At 40.9% G+C, this 13,776-nt stretch overlaps 1 protein-coding gene across 3 annotated transcripts in view; it reads right to left on the minus strand.

Annotated features, from left to right (window-relative positions):
* The window catches only part of COL15A1 (collagen type XV alpha 1 chain), a 161,968-nt gene that overhangs the window by 37,542 nt on the left and 110,650 nt on the right, over positions 1-13,776 (minus strand). For all 3 annotated transcript variants that reach the window (XM_082328615.1, XM_082328614.1, XM_082328613.1), the window contains 3 exons: positions 5,226-5,291; positions 3,292-3,327; positions 1,622-1,684 (listed from right to left, as the gene is read on the minus strand). In XM_082328615.1, coding sequence (XP_082184741.1) covers positions 1,622-1,684; positions 3,292-3,327; positions 5,226-5,291 — 165 coding nt within the window. The remainder of the gene's footprint in view (positions 1-1,621; positions 1,685-3,291; positions 3,328-5,225; positions 5,292-13,776) is intronic.

The raw sequence follows: 13,776 nt of genomic DNA on the forward strand, positions 1-13,776 counted from the left end.
TACCAATGTGAGTAGGGTGAAACTTGATTCTGGGGAGAAAAGGGCTGATCTTTCTTAAAACATAATAAAGTACACTAAAAATATCCTGCTCCTGTAAATCTCCCCGAGATGAATAAGTACTTATTTTTTAAAAAAGATTTTTAATTGTTCTCGATAGAGTAACTATGTGAAACATGCTGTGTTCACAAGAAATCTCTGCCAAAGGCAGACAGTCTATTGGTGTCCTCTTGTGTACCATCAGCTTAGATACTGGTCAGGAAATCCTGCTGGAAATGTAAAATCTTGATAGAACACTAAGTGTCCTGATTTTACTATCAGGAAAGTATGAATCATTCTCTCTATATGCCTGGCATGATGCAGCCTCATAATGAAGGCCAATTTGGAGTCTCCCTGAGGATACTGTGGATACTTTGGAGTCTCCCTAAGGCTTGGCTTCACTGATTTTATCTTCTGTGAGATTTTATGGACCTGAGGTTGCAACAGAAGCATCTTCTGATCCTTAAAGCAAAATGCTCCTAGGTGTCTGTGCAGCTTCATTGTGGTTCCCAATTTCATCACCCTTGAGCATAACCTGGTGTTCACGCCTCAGAAACAGCCTCAGAAATGTCACTATGTCATTGGTGGGTACAAAATATAATGCCTTCAAAGTTTTGAGTTCCTTCCAGTGTGGACAGCAGAAGCTAAAAAAAAAAAAACCAACCCACCCAAATAAAAAAAACCCACAAACCCAAACCAAAAACTACCCAGCTTGTTTCAAGGTTGAGCTTGATCATTTTATGCACTCCGTAAAAGAACAGGAATCCATATGACAGAAGAGGACTGGTATTTGTGGCCTGAGATGTTTCCTTCTGAGCAATGAAGATGCTGTTCATCTACAATCCCATTTCAAATCATAATTAACCATTTCCAAGCCTTTCTATTACTTCTGAGTAAGTGAGGTCAGCTACAAACAAAGAATAAGCAGAAAGTGTTTTTGTTTTTCTTTTTGTTATCCCCAGGATTGTAATAACTTAGATGTTCCTCTCCCCTGGCTCCTGCAGGTGGATGAGAAGGGGACAAAAACGAGAACAACTGCTGCAATATTTACAAAATAGCAGAGTCAGTCCGTAGTCACCTCTTAGCAGTGCTACAAAATAAACACTGTTCTGCAGAAATAAGAGAAATGATTCTAAGGAGAGAGCTCCCCAAGTCTTATACTTTCTTTGGGAATGGAAAACTGCAGTCTTCATTCTGTAGGTAAAGCCCTCTGTGCCAAAGGAGGAGGAAAAGATTAATATTTTTTTATTTAGCCTTTCGGTTAGGATCCCAGGGTGTCAGCACAGACAATCAACTTGCAAGAAGAAGTCATCTCATGTTTAATGTTTATGCAAACTTATTCTGATAAGTGCATACTGCACTGCAGAATTTCCACACCGGGGCAGGAACATTATCTCTCAGTAGTATTATATCAAGATATTTTGTTTAGCACTCCTTCAATTTCCACTTAGTAAATTCTTCACATGAACTTTTTAACATCCCAATCCCTAGTAAAATTAGAATAATTAAACTTTTAATGTCACTAAGTATTTGTCATCTAGCACGTTTTGCAGCATGTACTTTTCCCTATGCTTTTTTCTCTTACCTGTTGTCCTTTGGGTCCTTGTGATCCAGGCAAACCTGTATCACCCTTTGGTCCCCGAGGGCCCTAAGCAAAAACAAGTGCATAAATCCATAGTGAGATCTGCTAAGAATATGGAGCTAGTCTATTTTACTAAATGTAATTTTAACTAACTGGAAAACTTGAACTTGAACCACTGTGGTTGCAATCTAAGAACTCTTACAAGACTAAATTGCTGTCTGAATCAAAGTATTCCCTAAAGCAAATACCGTATAGGGAGGATCTGTTAAAAAGAACAAAACAAAAAACCACTGATGTTTAGCACAGTGTAGACGATACACACATTCACAAAGAGAAATATGCAAACATATAAGAGTGGAATAATATAATATAATATAATATACAAAATATGAGTGGAATTTCAGCCTAAAATTCTCTATTTCCTCCCTACTCTATTCTCTCTTCCTCCACGATCATTAAGCCAGACTGACTTTCAACAGAATTTCTGAAGCTATATTTTTAACAGTACTTTAAAAAAATATTTTTATCTGAAATAGAGATTATATATTTGAAAATGAGATAATTTCTATATTGGTTCTGTGGTAAATGCATTCCACTCAGATCACATTTGTTTTACAATCTTCTATTATAAGCGCATTCAGAAATATTTTTTTACCCACCAAGAACTAAATTCAAGTCTACATGATTTCTGCATTAGTGAAGAGATAAAGGAAAGACCTGAGGTAAGAACAATAATGGTATTTTCATGTTTGTAGAAATTCTGAGCGACTAAGAGAGAGACAGAGACAGAGAGACTAAGAATTCATGATATCACTTTCTAGATGTTATCAGCTTTTTTCCAAATGAAAAGTATTTTTAAGGAGTTTTTTCCCCCTTTCTTTGGCTTCCTGTGCAGTCCACAATACCCAGGACTTAGTAAACAACCTTCTGTAGAATTTTGGGCAATTTGCCAGCATTTTGTCAACATTATTTGTCAGCTTTCCCAGCTTTCTCCTTAGTTATTCTCAGGCAATAGACAAAGGATCCTGAGACCATTGCATCTGAACTGTAAAACAATCATAACAAGGGAAAATAATTCTATCACATTATATAGAATCTAAATATAATAGTATAAACAATACTATATGAAGTCACAAGCCAGATATTGTTTATATGGTGTGGCAGTCTGAGCACGATAGGTAGGTAGCATAGTATAAGGCACCTTTTGATACTATGGCTGTGCAATGCTTCCATGGTGGCATTGGTATGTTATTGTAAAAAATAATACACGTTTCCTAAAATAAAATTAAAAGGGTACACCTTGTAGGGTTTTACTGTACTCTGTAGTGGTGACAAAAAAAGCCTAAAGAATAATACAATTACATATACAGATAAAGATAACTTTTAGAAGTCCATTTGTTCCATTTGTTTCTCATAAATGGCATAGGTCTTTTCCTTAGGTTGTAATTTTTCATGAGAGTCAATTACATTTAGATTTAAACAACACAACTGATTCTGAGATAAGCAGAAATACAAAATGTGCATATCACAGTATACTTCATTTCTGGCACAGTTAATTTCTACCATAGATGTCGATTCCATAAAGACCTACAGTCTCCCAAATGAAAGTTTATTAGACTTTAAATATTAAACTATATTGAAAAATACTTAAATCCAAGGAACGTAATACTTACAGGAAATCCTGGTAGACCTGGCTTGCCATCTGGCCCCTGCAAAATGCAAAAAAACCACCCCCTTGCAAACACATATTACAGACTTGCAAAACAGTATGCATTTTCCATGTATTGCGTAATTTGTGAATATTAACTGATTTGAAACTGGATTAAGAACTTCATTCAGCCAGTGGTAAAGTTGTGAACACTCCACAATGCCCTATGCTTCTAACTTTTTCTGGAACATTAGCATTTACTTTCCAAAACTGAAGTGACAGAGATCCAGGTAAGGCTGAAGAAAGCTAACGTTTTCCACATATGAAAGGCATGCAACTATAATTCAGCCTCCTTTGAATCTTTTCCAGATTCCAGCACAGAGATCACAGTAGCCCTCCCACCTTTGCCATTTTGCTCCTGGTTGTCTGTGGCTAGAAAATAGTGTGTGTAACAGGCTGTGAATAGAAACATGGATTTGGATTTGTACTGGGCATATTAAAGGTTGCCCCACTGTGGTATCTGCAGAGAGACACTTCAGTTCTTGTTCAGATCACCTGGATGTGTATTACCTGAGCCGCTACGAGACTGCACCTCTTTCCTGACTTGGGCGAGCTCAGAGACTGAGGTTCAAAGACCTTTCCAGTTGCAACTGTCCTTCGAGCTACAGGACCTACTTCTTTCTGTTGGGACTGTAACTCTAGCAACTATTACAAGCCAATGCATTTCTGAGCTCATGAGCCCACTCATCTCTGTTATTTTGAGAACCTGTCATCTAAGGCTTGAATGGCAACTACCTGCGGTAACAGCGCTCACACAAGAGGGCCCATCCTGTCCTGGCATCCTATTATGTTCAGGGATTAGGAAAATCAGGTCTTTAGGAAGTACATCAAAAAACTCTTCCATGAAAGCTGTTTTACTATAAGCACACCTGGATGCAGTCACAATAATATGATGTTGTCCTACCATGTGACAAGTGGAAAAGAGGCATGTTAGGCAACAGATAAAGGTTAAAAGCTATTATTGGAGCTAATGCCCTTCTTCTCAGTTCACTGACAGATTTAGTAAATATTTGTTTTGGGACAGTTCTATTATTAAAATGCATGTTTTTTTTCAAACTATGGCTATGTACAGTGAAATTCTGCTATCAGGTACACACATTCTGGTCTTCCTTGTTTCATCAGGGATTGAATGTGAGAGAGAGAACTGTGTTCACAAACAAGAAAACAGGTAAAATAAAATATACAAACAACAGTCCACACATGAAACTAGCTGTGAAGTAAGATGCTTTGGAGTGATTAAAATTTTGCAAAGTGCCATATATCATAGACTTCCAGGCAAGTTTGAATAGAGTCCACAGCCTGGAAAAGGTAGATTTCTCTTTGGATGCAGTCTTAGGAATTTGAAATCATTACCAGGAAGCATTCAGAATTTCAAATATTTGAATGAACTATTTTGCAGCTATACTCCTAGAATTTGAAATTTCACATTTGTTGTTCTCTCATGAAATTTCTAGCTTTTCATCCACAGCTACAATTGCTGTGAGACTAAACTCATACACGGGAGCCTAGCATTGCTAGTTGCAGTCTCAGGCAGAACTGAGCAAAATACTTTATCCCAATATTTTATGACTTAAAAAACAAGAACAGAAAAAAAAAATGGAAGATGTGCTATGTAGATCTTGGTCCCTATTTTTGCATCAGTTCCACATTTCTGTCATTCTGAGCATATAGTTCAGATTCAGAGCTAAGCCAATTCTTTTCTTTCATACAAATGTGTAAAAGTAATTCATTCACACAGAATTCAGTTCTGCCCTGAAGTACTTCCACAGTGCTTAGTGCTTAAGTTAGCAGGAACACAATTCTAAAGCACAGGAAACTCAGCTCTAGCTGATATTTAAAAGGAGACACTGAAGACAGACAGAGCAAATCTGAAGATTTAATAAAGCAGCATATACTCACTGGAGGCCCAAGCAGTCCTTTAATTGCAGTAAAGTTAAAAATTCCATCTGTGTCATTGAGTAGTAGCTAAAAAAGTCGTTAAGGAACAGGTTAATTCAAATACCAAATTGATTATCTAGGGCACACATCCATTTTTAGAAATGTACAGACAGTTAAAGCATCCCTTTATAACTGTGGCAAGAAAAACACAAATAAGGCCACAGAAAAGGCTCTCTACTTCTAACTTTTGATATAGGTCTGGAATAACAAAACCTAGCATTTGTTTTACACTTCTTATGTAAGGATCTCAGTATGCTTTCAAAACTTTAATTAACTGGCTCTCATTTTTAATTTGAAAACTATGACACCGAATGTTGCAGCCTGAAGTCATTTCTTCTCAGTAAGATAAAGATCAAAATGAAGGTTTTATACTCCAATATGTCACTGGCATTCTAAGATGGTGAGTCTGTCTGACCACACTCATCCTGTTGCAGAGTTGAAGTTATAATTATATTCTGGACATGTCTGCATCACACCATGCAGTGCCATACAGTGATTCCTAAGTCAGCTCTGATCATGCTGCTGTGTCTGTAATCAATGAAACTAGCTTGGATCCCCAAAACAGTATAGTCACTTGGATGTGGAGCAGCATCTAAGCTAATCAGCTCCAAGACTCAAGAATAGCAATGCTGTTATACTACTTTCTATCCTGGAATTAGTGAGCTCAGCATTAGCTCAGGCATTTCTGCATAATTTGATCACAGAATCAGAATAATGAAAGTGGACAGGGACCTTCGGACATAATCTGGTCCAGCCCCCTCCTCAATGCAGGTCTAATTGGATCAGGTCACTCAGGGACTTGTCCAGTTAAGTCTTGAACACCTCTAAGGATGGAAATGCCACAATTGTTCTGGGCAACCGGTTCTAGTATCTCAGCATTGTCACAGTAAAAAGGTTTTGCTTATATCTATTTGGAATTTCCCATGTTCCAACTTGTGTCTGTTACATCTTATAATATTGCCATACACCCCCAAGAAGATGGTGCCTCCATCTTCTCTGTATCCTCTGATTAGGTAGTTAGAATCATAGAATCATTTAGGTTGGAAAAGACCTTCAAGAGCATCAAGTCCAACTGTTAACCCAGCACTGCCAAGTCCACCATTAAAACATGTCCCTAAGTGCTGCATCTACCCTTCTTTTAAATACCTCCAGGAATGGGGACTCAACTGCTTCCCTGGGCAGCCTGTTCCAATGCTTGACAACCCTTTTGGTGAAGAAATTTTTCCTAATATCTAACCTAAACCTGCCCTGGCACAACTCGAGTCCATTTCCTCTTGTCCTATCACTTGTTAGTTTGGAGAAGAGACCAACCTCCACCTTGCTGCAACCTCCTTTCAGGTAGTTGGAGAGAGCAATAAGGTCTCCCCTCAGCCTCCTTTTCTCCAGGCTAAACAACCCCGTCTCCCTCAGCCTCATAAGCCTCCCTCATAAGACTTGTGCTCCAGACCCTTCACCAGCTTCGTTGCCCTTCTCTGGACACGCTCCAGCACCTCGATGTCCTTCTTGTAGTGAGGGGCCCAAAACTGAACACAGTATTCAAGGTGAGGCCTCACCATTGCTGAGTACAGGGGGATGATCACTTCCCTAGTTGTGACGGATGCACTCGACCCCTTGCTCAGAGTGGCGGTAGTTGGTGCAGGCTCCGGAAGAGATAAAGCCCTGAGCTGTAGCCAGGCCGTGAACTCCTCTAGTTTCAATCTGTTCTCTGAAAACCCACAAAGGAGCAGAGCGACTCATTTATCAAGGAACAAAGAAAGCTGTGGATACAAGGAGTCTCCTGCATACCTTTTCTATGGCATGTAATTTGACTACAAGCCAACCACTTCATCCTATAAATATGACAGCCTAAGTGAGCCTTCTTTGAGCTCTCCCTGCTAGGCAGCGTGGCTGCATGGCAGTGATCTCCCCTTGAACTGGGACACCTCTCAAGGTTGCTCTTCAAGGAAGGGAGACCTTTTACCAATGACAGAACTTTGGTAAGCGACCGATATTGCACATAACCTTGTAGTATGGTAACTTTGATTTTTGTCTTGATAACTTTGATTGCATGCTGAATTGATGCTAATGAAACATTATATAAACTTTGCGTGTACAGTCCCTTAGACATAAACTGTTGTCCAAGTCTGAGACTAAGATTGGACCTAGCCGCACCTAAGCTCCATCAGGAATTTAGAAAGCAAGGGGAGGGTCTTCCTTATTCTTCCCATCTCCAGTCTCTCTGTGAATCATTCTAACTCGAGTGTAACTCAGTTCTCCTTTGCATGATTCTTCCATGCAGTAAGTAATAGAGTGAACCTTGCCATCAAACATTGTTAAGTCGCACTTTTACAACATCATATTAAAACCACTTTTGCTAATACCTTTGTTGGTGATTCCTTAAGCGTTGTAAATCACCTGTTCGCGACACTAGTCCTGCTAGCCACACTATTTCTGATACCAGCCCTTCTTGGCCACCTAGGCACACTGCTGGCTCATATTCAGGCAGCTGTCAACCAACACCCCCAGGTCCTTTTCTGCCAGGCAGCTCTCCAGCCACTCCTCCCCCAGCCTGTAGCGTTGCATGGGGTTGTTGTGACCCAAGTGCAGGACCCGGCACCGAGCCTTGTTGAACCTCATACAGTTGGCCTCAGCCCATTGATCCAGCCTGTCCAGGTCCCTCTGTAGGGCCTTCCTACCCTCCAGCAGATCAACACTCCTGCCCAACTTGGTGTCGTCTGCAAACTTACTGAGGGTGCACTCAATCCCCTCATCCAGATCATCAATGAAGATATTATACAGAACTGGCCCCAATACTGAGCACTGAGGAGCACCACTTGTGACCAGCCGCCAACTGGATTTAACTCCATTTACCATAACTCTTTGGTCCCAGCCATCCAGCCAGTTTTTTTACCCAGTGAAGAGTATACCTGTCCAAGCCATGAGCAGCCAGTTTCTCCAGGAGAATGCTGTGGGAAACAGTGTGAAAGGCCTTACTAAAGTCCAGGTAGACAACATCCACAGCCTTTCCCTCATCCATTAAGCGGGTCACCTTGTCATAGAAGGGGATCTGGTTCATCAAGCAGGACCTGCCTTTCATAAACCCCTGCTGAGTGGGCCTGATCATGTGGCTGTCCCATACGTGCCACGTGATGGCACTCAGGATGATCTGCTCCATAATCTTCCCTGGCACCGAGGTCAGGCTGACAGGCCTGTAGTTTCCTGGATCCTCCTTCCAGTCCTTCTTGTAGATGGGCATCACATTTGCTAACCTCCAGTCAACTGGGACCTCCCTGGTTAGCCAGGACTGCCGATGAATGATTGAAAGTGGCTTGGTGAGCACCTCTGCCAGCTCCCTCAGTATCCTTGGGTGGATCCCATCTGTCCCCATAGACTTGTGTGTGTCTAAGTGGTGTAGCAGGTTGCTAGCCATTTCCCCTTGGATTATGGGGGCTTCATTCTGCTCCCTGTCCCTGTCTTCCAGCTCAAGGGACTGGGTACCCCGAGAACAACTGGTCTGACTATTAAAGACTGAGGCAAAGAAAGCATCAAGTACCTCAGCCTTTTCCTCATCCTTTGTCACTATGTTTCCCCCGCATCCAATGAAGGATGGAGATTCTCCTTAGCCCTCCTTTTGTTGCAAATGTATTTGTAGAAACATTTTTTATTGTCTTTTATGGCACTAGCCAGATTAAGTTCCAGCTGGGCTTTGGCCCTTCTGATTTTCTTCCTGCAGAACTTCACGACATCCTTGTGGTCCTCCTGAGTGGCCTGCCCCTTCTTCCAAAGGTCATAAACTCGCCTTTTATTCCTGAGTTCCAGCCAAAGTTCTCTGTTCAGCCAGGCCAGTCTTCTCTTCTGCTGGCTTATCTTTCGGCGCATGGGGATGGCTTGCTCCTGTGCCTGTGATTTCCTTCTTGAAGAATGTCCAGCCTCCCTGGCCTCCTTTGCCCTTCAGGACTGCCTCCCAAGGGACTCTGTCAACCACTCTCCTAAACAGGCCAAAGTCTGCCCTCCGGAAGTCCAAGGTAACAGTTCTGCTGACCCTTCTCCTTACTTCTCCAAGAATCAAAAACTCGATCCTTTCATGATCACTATGCCCAAGATGTCCTCCAACCATTACATCATCCACCAGTCCTTCCCTGCTCGCAAACAAGAGGTCCAGTGCGGCGCCTTCCCTAGTTGACTCACCAGCTGTGTCAGGAAGTTATCTTCCACACACTCCAGGAACGTCCTAGACTGTTTCCTCTCCATTGTATAGCATTTCCAGTTGTAAGACAGCAACAAAGTCTCTCCTTAGCCCTCTTTCCTCCAGGCTGAGCAGACCTAGTTGTCTCAGTGCTCCAGTCCCCTGACCATCTTGGCAGCCCTGCACAGGGCTTGCTCCATTATGTCAATGTCTTTTTTGTATTGGGCATCTCACAGCTGGAGACGGTACTCCAGAAGCAGTCTCATGAATGCTAATCACAACTCTCTAATATCACTTAAGCTAATTTCCCACCTATTTTATCATCCACGTTTCCACTTCATAGGTCATCAGTTAGGTGATAGCAAGACTGTGGGAGACTGCACCAGAAGTCTTGCTAAAGTTAGGGTGTACAACATCCAGTGCACATCCATTGTCTACAGACAAGCAATCATTTTGGTCAGGAATTAATTGACATTAGTAAATCCATGTTGGCTGCTCCCAATCAGATTCTTGTCCTGATGTTATGATTAGGCTTTCATTTTGGTTTCATTTTGGTTTCAGATAGCTACCTTTCTGATTTAAATACGTGTTCCCAATACCGTATCATTAGGTCATACATTACAATTCAGGACAGACAATATGTAAGTCCTTGCTCCACAAATATGTTGTAGGTGAAAAGAGATCCTTGCTCAGTTTTTGTCATTTGTTTAATTTCTTTCACTCCAACAGTCCCATTTATTGTGTGACAGCGTAGCCTTGTTTTGGATAGAGAAATATGTACTGAATCTCCTCAGAGGCTTGAACTACTCCACTTGTTTAGCAGGCAAGCCATGTCATCCATTTCAATATAAGGCTCTGTGTGCAGCAGTATATTCCTATTCAATGTAATGAAAATCTTCTGAATTTCACAAGGCCAGGGCAGGGCATGACTTCAGGTGCCAGGGATTCACTTAGCACATGAATACTCCTGTTGGCACTGAGGTATTGTGAAATCTGAATGTCTCTTCTGCTTGTAACCATGTGCAGATCAATCACAATCTTTTGCAACATTTTTTATGAATACAGTATACAGGAACTAAGTTTGAAGCTACCCCTGCTTTGGATAGGAGGTTTGACCTTATGGACTCCAGAGGTCACTTCCAATTGTCTTATGAATCTCTGAATACTATTTTTCTAATCTGGGATGTGAAGGAGGACACAAAAGAGGGCAGACCTGCTTGGTCACATCACATATCCTATCCTATCCTATCCTATGTCCTCTGAGCATGGCAGTGTATGGTCAACTTGGTGTACTTTGAGGTCATGTTGGCATCGTGATTCACACAGCTAAAGTCTGTTACTTTTACTGGGTGCTGCTACCTGCTCCCTGTCCTCATGTTCTACAAAAAACACTGAAAAATTGTCAAAAAAGACAGTTTAGGTCCTGCAGGCAGCACTCCATCTCCTAGCCTGCATGAGGTCTCTGCTGCATTGCTCCAGGGGTAGCACGATGCTGTAGGTCCCACTGTATTCCCAGCTCTATATGGCGCAGAAAGGGAACAAGACATGGGCTGTTACTTTAATAACAGTAACAAAAGAGTCCTGCTGCTGCAATTGTTCTGCTTTATCTACAGCTGGTGGCAGAAATCCAGGAGCCCTGGGTTTACACTGTCTTTTCATTGTGGAATTACTCAGTATTCATTTTTTTTGGTCTCAATCCAAACTGTATTGAAGTCAGTGGAAAGAATCCCAAAGGCTTTGCTGATCTTGGGATGAGGCATTCTGTATATTTTATAAATAGAGTTTAGCTGCAAATGGAAATCGTGGTTGAAAGTCAGAAAACTGTACATAGTGCTGAAGAAGATATGAAAATAGAGGATACTAACATGATGATTACAGAAAAAGATTGCACTCTTCACAACCTGCCCCAGGTATATAGTTACTTATCTTCCTTTTTGGATGTGCAAGCAGCTTTAATAGCAACAATCCAACAATGTAACTTTTCAACACATCAAATCAGTTCAGAAAGTGCTGACTACAAAGTAAGGACAATGTTTTTCACATTTTCTGCACTGTTATGAAGTGGAAGAAACAGTAGTTCTTAGTGTAATTGTCTGGGTTGGGTTCTAAGTAAACCTTCAGCTTTGTATCCAAATGGCATGAATATGCCCTTATTAAAATTACAGAAAGAACATAGGAAACACAAAATATTTTGTCATTTGCTTTACACCCCCAACATTAACCTTTTCCAGGCCTTTCATTCAGTTCTTGTATCTAAACTATGGATGAATAATGGCAGCAATAGATAATTGTTTAAAAGTTTTAAATTTAAATCCAATAAAATTTCTCTATTCAAAATTATTCCTGTACTGTATCCAACTAAATTGGAATGATAAAATCGTAGCAGCAATTAATATGGTTTACCGGTTATCATGATTCCATGCATGAAAATGCACTGAGTATCAGAGATTATGCTCCAAAAGAGAGAAGTAGCGAGTATAGGATGAGGAATATTGATTTTAGTATTTTGGAATATCAAACAGCAGCAAACTGAGGGACATCGTTTTTTTAACAGGACAGTTCAGAGCAGGCTTCCTGGCCGATAGCAGGAGGCAACAGAGGAGGCAGAAAGGACTGCAAGCCTCTGAGACCCACGGTGTTGGTAGGTACTGCAGAGGCCTGGAAATGTCTAGGTTCCACTGCAGACCTCAGTTTTATCTTACCATGTCTTTTCACAGTGTTAGAAGTGGCTCCTGAAGGAATCAAATCCCCTCAGTTCACATAGGGACCAGGTTAAATGAGGAGGAAACCAAGGTCCACTTTTCAGTGCAGTTGAATCAATGTGCTATTGGCCAGATACAGGTTAGGCCTGGCCCTGAGCCACAGCTCTCCATGTCAGATCTTAATATTTCAACAATACTGAAACTGCACCAGCTCTTTAGTTTGTTTTATTTTGATCAAGAAGCATAAAATCTGTTTAGTTGTAGCCACACAGCCCTTCATAAGAAAATTTCCTTCCAACTCTGATAGATCAGTCCATTGGACTTCCATAGCCCAAGAAGTATTGTTGTCTTTGGCTACACAATGGTTAAATGAGTGAACTAATGGACCCTGACCCGAGGAGTGATCTCTCTAACTGCCCTGTGGTTCACTTAGATCACTTAATTGATCTCTGCTGCTTTACCCACATCAAGTCAATATCCACATTACAACAGCTGGTACTGGTGTTTGTTTTAGTTCTGTAATTTCAACTGCAATTGATAGGTCTACTTGCAGTAGTTCTTTCCAAATCTGAAGCTAACTACAGAAGATGAGAGACAGAGTCAACAAAATATATTTGGATAATTTTATCTTCTATCACAGCAAATGTATAGTAAGCAAAGGTCCTGTTCTTATACAAACATTTGTGAGGCAAGTAGAACTCAATGTCACATGTAGTGACATATACTTACACACGCACATGTTTAATTAACTGTATCAAAATCCAGCATACCAAGTCCTCAGAGAAATAATCTGATTAACAATATAGAGGATTTGAAGCATATGAGGGTAGATGGCTCTTGCTCTACCCCCCACCCGGAATACCTGTTTACTACAAATGCACATAAAGCCGTATATATGATGCACACTGCTTTGTAAGAGAGCTTACTTCTTAAACTCCAAGGTATTTAGAGAAGAAAATGGATTTCTGTATGGGTTTGTAATGCACCTAATGCAATACAACTTCTACCAGGCTTTATACATTTCTGTAATGCATGGTGAAGGTAGTCCATACAGAAGTTCTGGAGAATTCAGAGGATTGCATGTTAGGTTTCTTCAGACATGGCTACACATTAGATAGTCGTGTGGACTGTGGCTATCACAACGTGTAGGGAGCCATGCAGCCTCCAGCAAACTAGTGTCACTGGTTTGCTATGTCAGCTTCAATAATATTTTTATATTTGTTATACAAACTGTCCTCCTCCTGAGGCTCTCACAGTGTTTTTTTCAAGTATTAATGAGCTAAGGAGCAACAAATTCAGGTTCATTTTTACTGCAAACAGAGCTGTTTACTCACTGATAAGAGTCAAGGCCCCACAGTGACACTGTGACAGGTCTGTGAGAAAGAACATGAATTTTACACCAGCATTTCTGTCATAGCTATTGAGGAATTTCCCAGAAACTCCAACAGAAACATGATGAAGTGTAGAGCCAGTGACAGTCCGACTTTGATCAAGACTTTAAACTAGACTGTCTTCAGACACCCCTTCCAACCAACATTTCTGTGAATCTATGATCTGCTCGTCCAAGACCTTAGGATCTTAGATCTTGGATCCTAAGATTCTGGGTGGATACCCAGTAAATCCAGTAAAAAAACCCAACTCTTTT

This window comes from Platalea leucorodia, assembly GCF_965183815.1.
Source record: "Platalea leucorodia genome assembly, chromosome: 1".
Classification (NCBI taxonomy): domain Eukaryota; kingdom Metazoa; phylum Chordata; class Aves; order Pelecaniformes; family Threskiornithidae; genus Platalea; species Platalea leucorodia.